Source organism: Protobothrops mucrosquamatus, unplaced genomic scaffold, assembly GCF_001527695.2.
Source record: "Protobothrops mucrosquamatus isolate PMUCROS unplaced genomic scaffold, P.Mucros_1.0 scaffold53, whole genome shotgun sequence".
Classification (NCBI taxonomy): domain Eukaryota; kingdom Metazoa; phylum Chordata; class Lepidosauria; order Squamata; family Viperidae; genus Protobothrops; species Protobothrops mucrosquamatus.
The window spans coordinates 1,211,983-1,225,731 of record NW_015386434.1 but is presented as its reverse complement, the minus strand read 5'-3'; the positions used below and the strand labels follow the sequence as shown (position 1 = coordinate 1,225,731).

The 13,749-nt window shown below is 37.6% G+C and overlaps 1 protein-coding gene across 1 annotated transcript in view; it reads left to right on the top strand.

Moving 5' to 3' along the window:
* The window catches only part of ZNF804B (zinc finger protein 804B), a 38,746-nt gene extending 26,214 nt beyond the window's left edge, over nucleotides 1-12,532 (top strand). The window contains exons 3-4 of the mRNA XM_029283312.1: nucleotides 6,497-6,627; nucleotides 8,997-12,532. Coding sequence (XP_029139145.1) covers nucleotides 6,497-6,627; nucleotides 8,997-12,498 — 3,633 coding nt within the window. The 3' untranslated portion in view covers nucleotides 12,499-12,532. The remainder of the gene's footprint in view (nucleotides 1-6,496; nucleotides 6,628-8,996) is intronic.
* Nucleotides 12,533-13,749: the final 1,217 nt, after the last annotated feature.

Here is a 13,749-nt window from a genome sequence, read left to right as displayed (position 1 = left end):
CATGAAATGACAGAATTAACTTGTTAACTTTATGGAAGATGGGAATTTTTTTCTTTTCTTTTTTTGTATAAGTAAGGGATGGTGTTAAACTATATTGCTGAAATGGTAAAGATTTTGGGTTAATACGGAGGAGATGGATTGTTTAAGTTTAGAGTTTGGAGTTAGAGATATTAATATTTGTTTACTTGTATTTGAATATCAGCCTAGGTTTGGTTTGGGAAGTCCGGGGGGTGGGGGGATGGGATATAACATTGTGTAATATCTGTGATGTATTTCTTTTTTTTTATGATAAAAACAATAGAATCTCCTGCTTGAGCAGGGGATTGGATTAGAAAACCTCCAAAGTTCTTTCCAGCTCTGTTCTGATTGATTGATTGATTGATTGATTGATTGATTGATTGATTGATAAATGAAAATTAATCTGGCTTTTTAAACAATATAATAAATCTTGACCACATGAAATCATACTATCCAGTCTTTCCTTTGCAACAGTGAAGAATCCATTCAAAGGAATTTTCGCATTTGATGAAGCAATTTGGCACACTGTCACAATACCCTACATGTTATAATCACTAGATTACAACCAGATATATGTTTATAATTACCTTTTCATGCTAACATCAGGGTTTTGCTGTCCAAGTTGGCCTGAGGCCTCGATGGGGCACGTCATACTGGAGGTGGTTAATGCACTGAGGTAAAACTACACCTACACCTCTGTGCCATCTTTTGTTAATTTTAAGTCAATTTTAATATTAATATTTATTCTTTTAATGTTTTATTTTGTGGCTTCTACTTGCTTGTAAGCCACTTAGAAGTCATATCCAGTCAAGAATGGTACCATTTAAATTTAATAAATAAATAATAAATATCTGCCTGATGTGAAAATTTTCTCACCCTCACAGATTTAACATTTCTGAATCTTATATTTGCTGATGACAAGCGAATGGGTGATGAAAATAGCAACAGAGACTTTTGCCCAAAAGTGAAGTTAATTTTAAAGATTTATCATTGTTTCTGAAAGTCTGCTTTTCTACCATCTGTTTATTTTTGTGATGGCTAAACAAAGTATTGGTCATTTTCTCTTTTTTTGTGCCCAGCTATTTTTTCTTTTTTTTCTTTTGTCCATGTTTTCTTTCTATTGCTGCTGCACCTTTCACTTATCTCGTATTCTGTTGTTTTCATCTTTGTTTCTGTTGCAAGGAAGAGGAGATTGTGTGTATGTGGAGAAAGAGAAAATAGCTGGTTGGTATATGGAATTGCAAGATCAGTTAACTTTATAAATTTTATATTTGGAGGCAATTAATTAGTAGTCATTAATTCAACAAATTGTTTGTTTAAATTTGTTATATCTATAGTAGACTGTAGATGGCTTTTAAAAATCCAAGGTCAATAAAAACAAAAACATAAAAACAATGCAAAGAGTCAAAGCAACTTCCAAACACATTAAAGTCAAGTCTTAAGGCTTTTTGGAAATCTAGACTAGAGAGGCGCTGTTCATATTCATGAGAACCATGGTGGTGCAGTAGTTAGAATGCAGTAATTCGGGCTAATTCTGCTGACTGCCAGGAGTTCGATCCTGACCAGCTCAGGATTGATTCTGCTTTCCATCCTTCCAAGGTCTGTAAAATGAAGACCCAGATTGTTGGGGCCAATATGCTGACTCTAAACCAGGGCTTTTCAACCAGTGGTACGGGTACTACCTGTGGTACATTGGCACCTGACAGGTCGTACGCGGCCATCCTAGAAAAGTGGTAGCAGGGGAGGGGAATGAGCTGAACCGGTGGCAGCACCGCACAAGCCTGAGTGAGAGATGGCTGGAGCTGCAGGGCTGTCACGGCTCAACGAAAGCACCAGGATCAGCGCTTCTTCGGAGTTGTCAGGGCTCAGTGGAAGCGCCAGTCTCCAGCTGGAGCTCAGCACTGATCCTGGTGCTTCTGCTGAGCCCAGAAGAAGTGCCGATCAGCTGGAATGTTGCAGCATCTCCAGGGTCTTGTGATTTACATTCAGATGCTTGGCAACTGATTCATATTTATGATGGTCACAGTGTCCCAGGGTCATGTGAAGTAACCAAAATCTGCTGCAACCACCCAGCAAATGGGGGGAATAAAAACCAAACATCCCCTCCACCCCACCCACACTGCCAATCCTCAACAGAAATGCTCACAACAATGAAAACCTCGAACAGGAGGAAGAGTGCCGCCGGGAGGGCAGGCAAGTGTCTTGCTCAGCTGTGGCTTGGGGGGCACTTTTTCCAGTGCCATTGTAACTTCAAACAGTCACTAAGCGAACTGTTGTAAGTCGAGGACTACCTGTACTTTATCACTTTTTTCCTTTTTTTTTGGGGTCACCAAGTTTTTTTGGGTCATCAAGTTGCCATATCCTAAAAGTGGTACAATGGGTGAAAAGGTTGAAAAGCCCTGCTCTAAACTACTTAGAGAGGGCTGTAAAGCACTGTGAAGTGGTATATAAGTCTAAGTGCTATTGCTATTGCTGTCTTTGGGGACATGCTGTTTTGGGGGAGAGATGGCCAGCAAAGAAAGCATATTTCCCCAGTCCTGTATGATGGTAATATTTAATAAAAAGGATATGAAAAGCATCTATTCTGCCAGAAGATAGTGGGCAGAGAGAAACAATTAGAGCTTAGCAGTCCTTCAGATATCCAGCCTCTATGCCACAAAAGGCTTTATAAGTAATGATCCAGGCCTTGAATTGCACCCAGAAGCCAAATGGCAACCAATACATGTCATGTAGCAATGGTGACATGAGAAACAACTCTGTGCCACGGGATTGTGCTTCAGCTGCAGTTTCCAAATGGTCGTCAGGGAGATTTCCATGGAGGGTGCATTGTAATAATCCAGTCATGATATGACCAAGGCATATGTAACTGTCTGAAGAGTTTACCAATTAAGGAAAGGGTGCAACTGGCATCCAAGATAAACCAGTGCAAATGTAGATAAATCAATTGACCAAAAGACCAAGAGATAAAAATACATTGTCTTGCTCTTATGGCATACAGTATATGGCTCCTGGCAGATAAGTATATGTACATGCAAACATTTGTTAAAAAGAAAACTCTCAGGAATTCCCAGTTGTGTGTGTGTGTGTGTGTGTGTGTGTGTGTGTGTGTACGTAAAAAGGTAAAAGTAAAAGTTTCCCTTGTCCAGTCATGTCTGATTCTAGGGGGCAGTGCTCATCTCCATATTTTAGCCAAGGGAGCCAGCATTGTCTGAAGACATTTCTGTGATCATGTGACCAGCCTGATCACCATCAAGGCACACAGAATGCTGATACTTTCTTGCTTTAGAAAGAAGATTGTAGCTTATTGAAGAGCAGAGCCAAACAAAAATGTGACTCTGGGAAAGCTGACCACATGGAGTAGGGAGTGGTGGGTTTTTATACCTCCTTGGGCTTTTGTGTTTGGAGTTGTTCCTGTGGCATGAACTTTGACCTGAAGTTCAGAGTGCCCTCCTGATATTTTAATGGTGGTGAGTTAATCCAATTATATACTAAAAGTCATTTCCTGCTTCCCTGGGATTGTGGTTGATAGCTATGCCCTGTGTTGGATTTTTTTGGGGTGAGGGGTTTTTGGTTCTATGGATCTTTGTCTTTCTAATCCATCAGCTCCAAGCTTCCTGGCTCCAGTCTTTCTGAAAGGATTACCAAATTTGCATTTCTACAGAGCTGGCCTCTGCCTGGGTTTCTGGTTGGGGTGGGGGGATGGAAAAGTTTCTGCCTTTTTAAGATCTTTTCCTTTATTCCTTTGGGAAAATATAATATTCTGCCTTTTTAATATTCCCCAAAATATTTCTTTCTTTGGGGGGAGGGTGCTGTCCACCCACACTACTTTTTTTTTGAAGGGATCATCTTTAATTTAGTATTTTCCTCCTTTTAGGTAAATATATTATTATTACTGTGGTTACTTAAAACAAACCAAAAGGTATTGGTTTAAGTTAAAGTTACTTTTCTCATACATTTAGTCCTGAAAAGTAAAAGGCTTTCAAAGTTATTTTTAGAATATCAGTTACCATGGTAAAAGGAATTTCTCCACTGTTCTCCTCACTGATTGCTTAGATGGCTAATACTGTATGCTTCAGTAATACATCCCAATTATGCTTTTTAATAACTTTATCTTATGCATTTTATGCTTGGGGTTTCTGCTTAGTTAGAAAAAGAAAATTTTGTTTTGTATCTGCACATCTAATATACTGTGTTTATCATGTAAACACAGCATGGTATATTCAAAAAATACCTTGAAATCGTTCTATATACAAAAACTAGAGTATTTATTTAAAATGAAACTTTTGCTAGTAGGACCTACAAAATGACCCCAGCTCATTCACAAAGGTACTTCCCTTGATATCAGCTAGCCTGCCTGTCAACACATGTTCCTTTCCTTGTATGATTTTCTGTATACTACTGCTCTTTTGAATGCACTAATGGACTCCAACTCTGGCAATATGATATTGAATTAAGCATCAATACTTCTTAATATTCTTGTGGTTTAATATTGCTAAGATAAGACCACAGACTGATAGGATTCAGATGTCTTTACAGCTAATCTTATACATCTTTTGGCTAATATAATAGTTCTATCTGCAAACATCTTGCTATTCTTATTTATAAGAGCCAAAGTGGGATTCTATAAAATAAATCATACTTTGGCACATTTGACAAGATTTATCCACCCAGTTAGGTACCCTAATAGCATGTAAAATGTAATTGCACACTTAGAGCTATGCTAATTCTCAAGTTCCTTCTCTTGGTTGAGCATCCTTATGAATGAGCACAAGTATTTTAATCCTGTTGAACAGTGTTGGCTGCCTATAGACTAAGCACAAATACTCAGCCACACAGATGCTATTGTTGCATATTTTGTTTGCATGTTCTGTATTACAAATAGGTATATAGTAACTGTTGTTGTTTAGAGCTATTTTGTTTAGTTAACTCTAAAGGTGAGTACATTTCCAACAATGCAATGTATTTCTTGAGTTGTATTTAGTCAAGCTGTTCTAAGTACAGCCATGTACTTAGTATCATAAACAATTATATGGCAATTGATTGTTAGCCAAAGCAGGAAGTTTCCAGCTTTTCAGGCTGCATAACATGTTTCCTGGAAACCCTGATCAAGAGGCAAAGCTCTAGTGACAGACAATTGGCTGTGTTTGAGTGATTTTCTTTTCTTTTCCTCTTCAGTTCTCAAGGGACTTCAGGTTTTGTGGAACAACGTTTGAAAAAACTAGGCTAAAGGATGGAAATAACTATAAGATGTCTGGTAGCATAAAATATGGAGGTGTATATGTGTATTTTATATCCATATGTACAAGTAGTTCTCAACATACAATCACAGTTGAGCCCAAATTTTTTGTTGCTCAGCAGGACATTTAAGTGAATTGCACCCCATTTTATGACCTTTTTTGTCCCATACAGTTGTTAAGTAAATCTGGCTTCCTCCATTGACTTTGCTCATCAGAAATCAGCTAGGAAAGTCACAAATGGTGATCACAGAATCCTAGGACAATGCAACAGTCATTAATACATGCCAGTTGCAGAGCACCAGAACTGTGATCACATGTCCATGGGGATGCTGCGATGGTTTTGAATGTGAAAACTGGCCATAAGTTACTTGTAACTTCAAATAGTCACTAAAAAAATAATTGTAATTCAAGGCCTACCTCTATTACATTAGAATAGAACCATACATAAAAGGTGCCACACTAAGCCTGTCACAGGGTTTTCTTCTACATCACCTCCAGGCCAGGATATACAAACCTCCAGGGTTTTGTTTAATCTTCATTCTTTGCTTTTTGAAAAATAGCCAGGATGCATTTCTTTTCCCTGGCTTTTAATCATTAATCAATTTTGATTTTTAAAAAAACTATGGATTTTTAACAAGTTTCATTTTGTATTTTAAATCTTGTATCAACATGGAGATATAAGCCCTTTGGTCTGCAAATATTGTGCTCAAGTCAGTTACAAGCCTCACATTTTTATGATGCCCACTGCTTACTTTCTGTGTACTTGAGGAAAGAACCTCTACATTTGGCATTTTTTTATTTACTTAAGCTCTGTGAAGAAAATAGAAATTTTAGTTTCTGAAATTCAGGTCTTCCATTGAAGAACACCATGGAATCTTGTAATTGCTTTGAGCTCCTTCAGAATTCCTCAATTTTAACCTTCTCAATTTTTCTTGACCTTGGCATCTGTAAGACATGTTGATTTCAACTCCCAGAATTCTGGAAATTTAAGTCCGCATGTCTTAAAATTGCTAAGAAATGCTGTTCTACATAGTATAGTTAGAAATACAATTTAAGGTCAGGATAAATTCTCCCCCCCCCTCCCAAAAAAGTCTGTTAAAGTTCTAATTTATTTATTAAGTTATACTTGCATAGAATTAGCTTTGCATCTTATATATTGTCAGATTGAATTTGAGTGCTTGGAACGGCATAGACATGCTAAGAAATGCACCATCTTTTTATCCCTTTTTCTCCTCACATAGAGACTGAAAGAGCTGAAACAAAGGGAATTTGCACGAAATGTGGCTTCAAAATCCTGGAAAGATGAAAAGAAACAGGAGAAAGCTCTCAGACGACTTCATCAGCTGGCTGAGTTGCGGAAACAGTCAGAATGGTGCGTCTTTGGAACTAATATTACATTTTAATCTTGTCTCTTTTTTCCCTGATAGTCCCAGGAGAAATCTCCATGACTTTACTTCTACTTTATATAACACAGAGAATTTTCTTCATCCTTCATGCCAACATCCTTATTGTACAAACAATAAAATTGGAAGCCCTGCAATAATTCTTTGGCATTTGAATGTTGGACTTTTTACCCTCTTTCTAATCTCTATGAAATTAGTTTAATAGTCCTGTGATGAATTTTTTGGAATAAACATTTTCAATGCCATAAATAAAGAAGTCTGGCTAAATATTCCCTCTCCCACAATAAATTGTTTTGCTCTTAGAAAAAAATATTTGTAGCTGTGGTATCCTTGAAACTTTCTGAGCTTCTGGTTTATTTGCAGATGTTTCATTACCAAACTAGATAACAACATCAGTTTGGTAATAAAACATTTGTAAGAAAACCACCAAGGTCAAAGAGATGCAAAGATACCAATGTTTTACTCTTCCTGTCTCTGCTTGCTGCCCCTCCCAATAAATGTTTTGATTTTTTTTAAAAAAAAAAAAAATCCTTCTTGTTTTTTTTATCCAGATAAGGATTATCTCCTTGGTGATGCTCAAATAGCTAATCAGATTTTCCCAAGTGATGGTCACAGTGACCAGATATCCCATTGTTTGGGATGGGTAATCATTTAATTCAGTTCCTTTTGATAAACATTTTTTAGAAACATTAGACATCTTCCTAAATGAGATGGAAAGAAAAATATTAACTATTTCAAATTGTGGATAAAATTAAAGAGTTGATATATTCTTCCAAAGAGGCAGAGGGTTTGAATTATCTTGCACTATCTTGGCACTTATCATATTTGTAGTCCTAGATTCACAATATGGATTTTTACAGTCTAGGAATCTTTAATAGCTACAAGTGGCAAGTGGCAATTATATGGTCCCATTCATACTGAATGCATATGATTTGAACCATTAATCCTGAGGATTAGTGGAATTTTGTTTGTTAAAATCTTATCAGTTTTTACAAATTTATTCAAAGGGACAGAAAGATTTTGAAATTTAAAAAAAAATCTGATTGTTGAAGACATCAAACTGAATCATTTTCACTGAAAATGTAGAGGAAGAAAGGAATATATTGGGAAGACACCATCTTGTCTTCTTCTCCTCATGCTGTACTCTTTATCATAATACATGGCCAAAGTATTTCATTTCACTGAACTGTGGTGGCACAGAGTTAGAATGCAGTATTGCAGGATAATTCTGCTGTCTACCAGCAGTTTGATTCTCACTGGCTCAAGGTTGACTCAGCCTTCTATCCTTCCGAGGTCGGTAAAATGAGGGCCCAGATTGTTGTAAACAATATGCTGACTCTGTAAACCATTTAGAGAGGACTGTAAAGCACTGTGAAGCAGTAAATAAGTCTAAATGCTATTGCTGCTAGTGCAATTTTCCCTGCCCATCAAAGTAACTCAGCTTGGTAAGAAGTACTGAATATACTGTTTCAGCAATGGGATGATATATTATTTACTTTGAAACATTTATCAAAACAATTAATTGGCCACCTTACTGTTTTCCAAAACTAATGTTTTCCAAATGCCCTTTAGTATGATTCCCAACAGCACAGCCAATATATCTGGGATGAGATCAACAGAGGACAGAGTGTATAGTTTCATACATGTGAAGGATACCATATTGGGAAAACATATCTGTATTAATAAACTGTGATTATATTTTCAAGTCATGAAAAAGTTAACTGAAGACTGTAAAGGGTCTTCCAAAAGGTCATATGTGTAAAAAACAACAACAACCATTAAATCAATGCTGATTGTTAAGTGTTGAAATAGAAACATAATAAAAATCTGATCCAAAGCTTCTTTCATATGCAAAATTTCTACAAGTATTTGGCCTCTTAGTTTGCTAGTATTAAAGATATGGATGAAGCTGTTCATAATATTGTAATAAAAAGCAAACCTTTGTCAGTAAAAGCAGTGAGGATAGTAAAGTATGTGGATTTTCATAGATTTGCACATTTATTTTCTGGTCACATCTTTACTAAACTTATGCATGCCTGTTGTTCAGCTCATTGGGCTGCACATCCTATCTACCACATTAATTCAGGCTTCAGTGAACCTTTACAGCATACTGTGTTCATTAACTACCTCACATGGAATGAGACCAAGGACACCATGTTTATGTTGAATGTGATCAGTTCAGCATGTTATACATTCTTTTCAATGCCATATTGGGTCCCGATGGTGATGAATTCCTTTTCACCATCCTAATTGCCCAGGGTAACACTTTCTAACAGGCTATGCTAAAAATTAAATTCATTTTAACTTAAGTTGTTTTCATTATATTATTTATTTCTAGTGTTGCCGGATGCAGACCCATGTTTAAAAGTCCCCAGGTAGTTGTAGAACAACCACAGCAACAAGCACAAGACACTTTTCTCTTAGCTCAAGAAGAGAAAGCCAAGATTGCAGATGAAAGGAAAAGCTCCACCAGCCACCAGTCCGAAAAACTACAGGAGCCTTTGTTAAACAAGGATCAATCATGCATAGAGAGACACCATTTGTTTAAAAATCATATGTCTCCAGAATTCCCCTGCAGCACTAATGCTTGTAACAGAACAGGGGTGTCCTTTTCCTTCTCTAAAAAAGTCCACTTGAAGCTTGAGTCATCAGCATCTGTGTTCAGTGAGAATGTGGAAGAAGCACATGACCACACGGAGTCACCAAAGCAAAAAGTGAAACAAGCTGCTGAGGAATGTTACACTTGCATCCACAGGAATAGCAAGAGGAAAACTAATGTACAAAAACCATTAAGCACACTTCAGAGCCACCAAGACAGCATTGAAGTATACAATCTGGCTGGAAGAAATAAACCACATAAAGAAAATAACCAAAACAGCAGCAGAGAATCAGTGGAAACTCATCTTCCATTTTGTAAGGAGAAACAGCATTCTCTAGATTTGGAATGTACCAGCTCTCCTGATATAAAATCAAGACAGCTGGTGAAGACTCGGAAATCTATACAAGGTTTCATCACATCTCAGTGCCAACCTACCAGTGCTTGTATACAGCAAAAAGCTTACCGGCACAGCAATATCTTGCTAACAGAATGTGACTCTGAATTCCCAGGCCGAGAATCATCTGAAGGAGGGCATTCATGTGCAATACACTTTAATCCCTGTATATTCAAACACTCTTCTGATTCTTCAAAAACTATGGCTATGGATAACGAAACATCAAAAAAAGATGATTTGGTTCATGAAATTAAGCCTAAAACATTTCCTTTTCTTCATGTGCTGAGTAAAGATGGCAGCACAGCCTTCCATTGGCCCATAGAACTTCTTTTGTTTACAAAAACAGAACCTTCTATTTCTTATGGCTGCAATCCATTATATTTTGATTTCAGACTTCCCTTATACCATAAAGACAATGGGCAGCATGAAGTCAATCCAGAAACTTCTCAAGAGTATTCAAGAACTATGGATATAGATAAAAATCATGCCTTGGATCTATCCAAGAAGAAGCAATTGTCCAGTAAAAAAGATAACTTTTTAAAGCCAAAGAAGAACAGTGCTCTATATCTCAAAAAGTGCCAGCTAAAGTTATATAAAGAGAAAGAAAACAAAATTAATTGTAATGCTCCAAAGTACATTTCGGATGATTTGAATGAAAATATACCTAATGTGCCTGCTTACCTTGATTGTTCGCAAAGGCATTGTACAATAGCAACAAGTCACCATACAGAAATGTGTATGAGATCTTTGGCACAACATTTTCATAACTGTGAAACAACAGCACAGGATGAAGTTGGTGAAAATGTTTGCATTTATCCTTTGGCATCTAGGACAAAAAAGCAAAAATGTGGAAAATGTGATTTAATGTATTCCCAGGAGCAAGCAAATCTGGATTTGGTCACTTGTACAAGTAACATAAATGAAAATGGAAAAGATACACTTCTTGGTTGTAAGTTAGACTGCCCTGGTGAGTGCTTGGAAAAGGAAAGCAATGTGAGTTTTGCTAATGATTTTTGGAAATTCTGCCCTTTGCAAAAACCCTCGTCTGACAGACAGTCTAATTATTCTGACATCTCCATCGATAGTGAGACTAGCAACACAAGTTGCTACTGTAATCATAGATCAAGCAATCATAGTAGAAGTAATTTGTCTTTTTGTTGCAAAAGGAAACAAAAGTCAACTGGAAGACAGAAATGTAAACACAAAAAGCACAACTGCCTTTCATCTTCTGATGAAGCAGATGTGGACTGCTTTATCCACAAAAAAAGCCAGCGATCTGCAGATTGTACTCAGAACCATCCAATAAAATATCAAAGATATTTGAGATATGGGCACTTGCTACAAAGAGAAAGAGCAAAGCAAAGTAGAAATAGATATCCTGTCTGTAAACACAGCAGGAGCAGGAGATATACCAGTTCCCAAGGTCCTTGCATCCATGATTCAGGAAGCAGTGAAAGATCAACTTCTACTCAATCTAGAGGTAGCAGTTCAGGATCCTTCATGAAGGAATCAGTGCATATCTGGAATGAACACAAAAAGACTATGAGAAGCAATGAAGAAAAAGAATCCTGCTCTACCCATTCAGAGAACCAGAATGTGAATTGTGCCTCTAAGCATAAGCATGGGATTTGCTCTGATGACTGGTTGGAAAAGGAAGCAGCAAGACAGAAGTCATTAACCGCCAAGCTACTTTTACAAAAGGTAAAATCCAAAAGAAACCAGGAGCAAATTGAGAGCACTGGCAGCTTTTCAAAGGCTTGCAGGATAGATGTCCCCTCTAATCTGCCTGATACATCTTCCATGGAGAGTGAAACAATACTGCCTTCACAGGAGAACACGCACAGTGTTGACATGAACTGTGTGTGGAATCATGAAACTGGTGAAATGGAAAACCACACAAACAAACATTTGACCCTAGATAATATTATGGGCAATATTAGTTACAGTAATTGCCTGCTCCAAGACTTAATTCAAAGAGGAACCACCTGCCAAACCCTAAATATGGAAGCAAGCACAACAATAAAGGAGAAGACAGATCTCTTAACTGATGAAACACAACCTCTTCTACAAAGCTGTGATCCAGTGACAGGTGATTTTCCTGGTCCTTTTGTTTCTCATAGATATTCTCTTGCTCCAAATTTTATAGACACCAAAGAAGAATACAATGCAAGTATGGACATGCATCAAGCAGAAGAGAATCTAAACTATTACCCTGACAATGCTATGCATAAATCCAATGAAACAGAATATAAGACTGATCTTTATGGTAAGTGCATCTCCCCTCCTTTATCACAACATCCTATAATATTTTCCCCTGATGAAATAGACAAATACAGGTTTCTACAGCTACAGGCCCAGCAGCACATGCAGAAACAATTTGTAGCAAAGCATCTCAAGGTTTTGTCTACTACTGGACCAGCCACTTTGTCTGCATCCCCAGCAGTTCAGTCTGTTCCAGTCCAGCAGCACACTTCTGTTGCCACCCTCCACCAAACCTTTCTGCAACGCTTAGCTTTGTCCACTGGGGCTCATCCACATAGCAGCAATCTTTCCCTAACCCATATACATCCTTTCTCACAGGCTCATCTTGCACCCATGTCAATTTCGCCATTTGCTTCAACCTTCCTGCCAACTCACACAGCACTACTGTCTGGTCATCCCTTCCATTTGGTATCAGCAACTCCTATTCACCCTGTTACCCAACTGGCAATCCCATCCCTGCCTCCCACTGCCTTTATTCCTACTTGGTTCACTCCACCGCTGAGTGCAACTGCATCCTCCACAATGCATTTCAATCCTTTGATTCATCCATTTTTCCAGGGGCAGAAACTTCCACCTTATTCTTGAACGTGGCATGCACATTGGTTCTCTGAACTGAGGGGGGGAAAGTAAGTTGAAAAATAAATAGCAAGGTCACTGTCCTACATTCCAAAAAGCAATTTAGAATGGAAAGTCCCATTTAGTAATGTAATTGTTTTCCGTTTGAGAAGTCATGGTTTATATACTCCAAATATATCAAGAATGCTGAACAAAATCAAAGTTGGGCTGACACAGCACATAAATTTGATCATTAAACTGTTGAGAAGAGAATTATTTGTCACAAAGCCATGTCTACTTCTTACTGCAGTCCTTTGTAATTTGGCACAGTCCAGATGTAATTTGACTGCAACTTCTAAAACTCCCAAACTATTTGGAAGGTGCCTGATTAGGAGGTATTGTCTGACAACTCCCTTTAAGGTTTAGCATGGTATTTGCACTATAGTAGGTATTTTCGTTAAACAAAATCTATATGTATTTTCAAAAAAGGATGCATGGAAGAATGGTTAACCTTGGAAAGCTTTTGGAGTACATAAACTCCCAATTCTCCCATCATCATGCTAATGACGTTTGGCAGCAGATAACTGATTTTAAGCAATGCATTTTTTTCTTGTTCTTTAAAAAATGCAATAAAATGAAATATGTCCCCAACTCTCCCCAGAAATACAGGCTGAAAACTTTGGCCCCTCTCCCTCAGGGAAAAGATTGCATCCATGCTCTTGCATCATCACTGCTTAGAGAATCAAATAATAATCATGAGAGGAGGAGGAGGAGGAAGAATATGTATGATTCACAGTCTAAAAATGCCTCTGCCACATGCTTGCATTTAAAAATAAATAAATAAAGATATCCCCAAGGCAAACTTCACTTCTAATGATTACATGGACATAATTATCAGATTTGTTTGACACAAATATAAAAGCAGTTTCCCATTGCCTTCCTCCAGGATGTTCTTTTAACTTACAGTTGTGACATTCCTACACGTCTATCATCCAACCACTAAACAAGGAAGTAGCGACTGTGAAGGACAAGCAGCGGTTACAGTGACACAAATAGCATTGCTTCAATGCATGTCCTGCCCCTTTTTCTATGATCATGACATACATCTAAAAGGAGCAAAACTTTTCTGCTGAACATTTCTGTTTAGCTTCTAAGGCCAGAAAGATTACTAAGGTGCTTCCAGGAATGCTCTATACTTGTGGCCTTGTATTCTAAGAGCAAAATACAGCTTTTTCTTGTCCATAAAGATTCATAATCACTGAATCAGATAAGCAGCCTGTG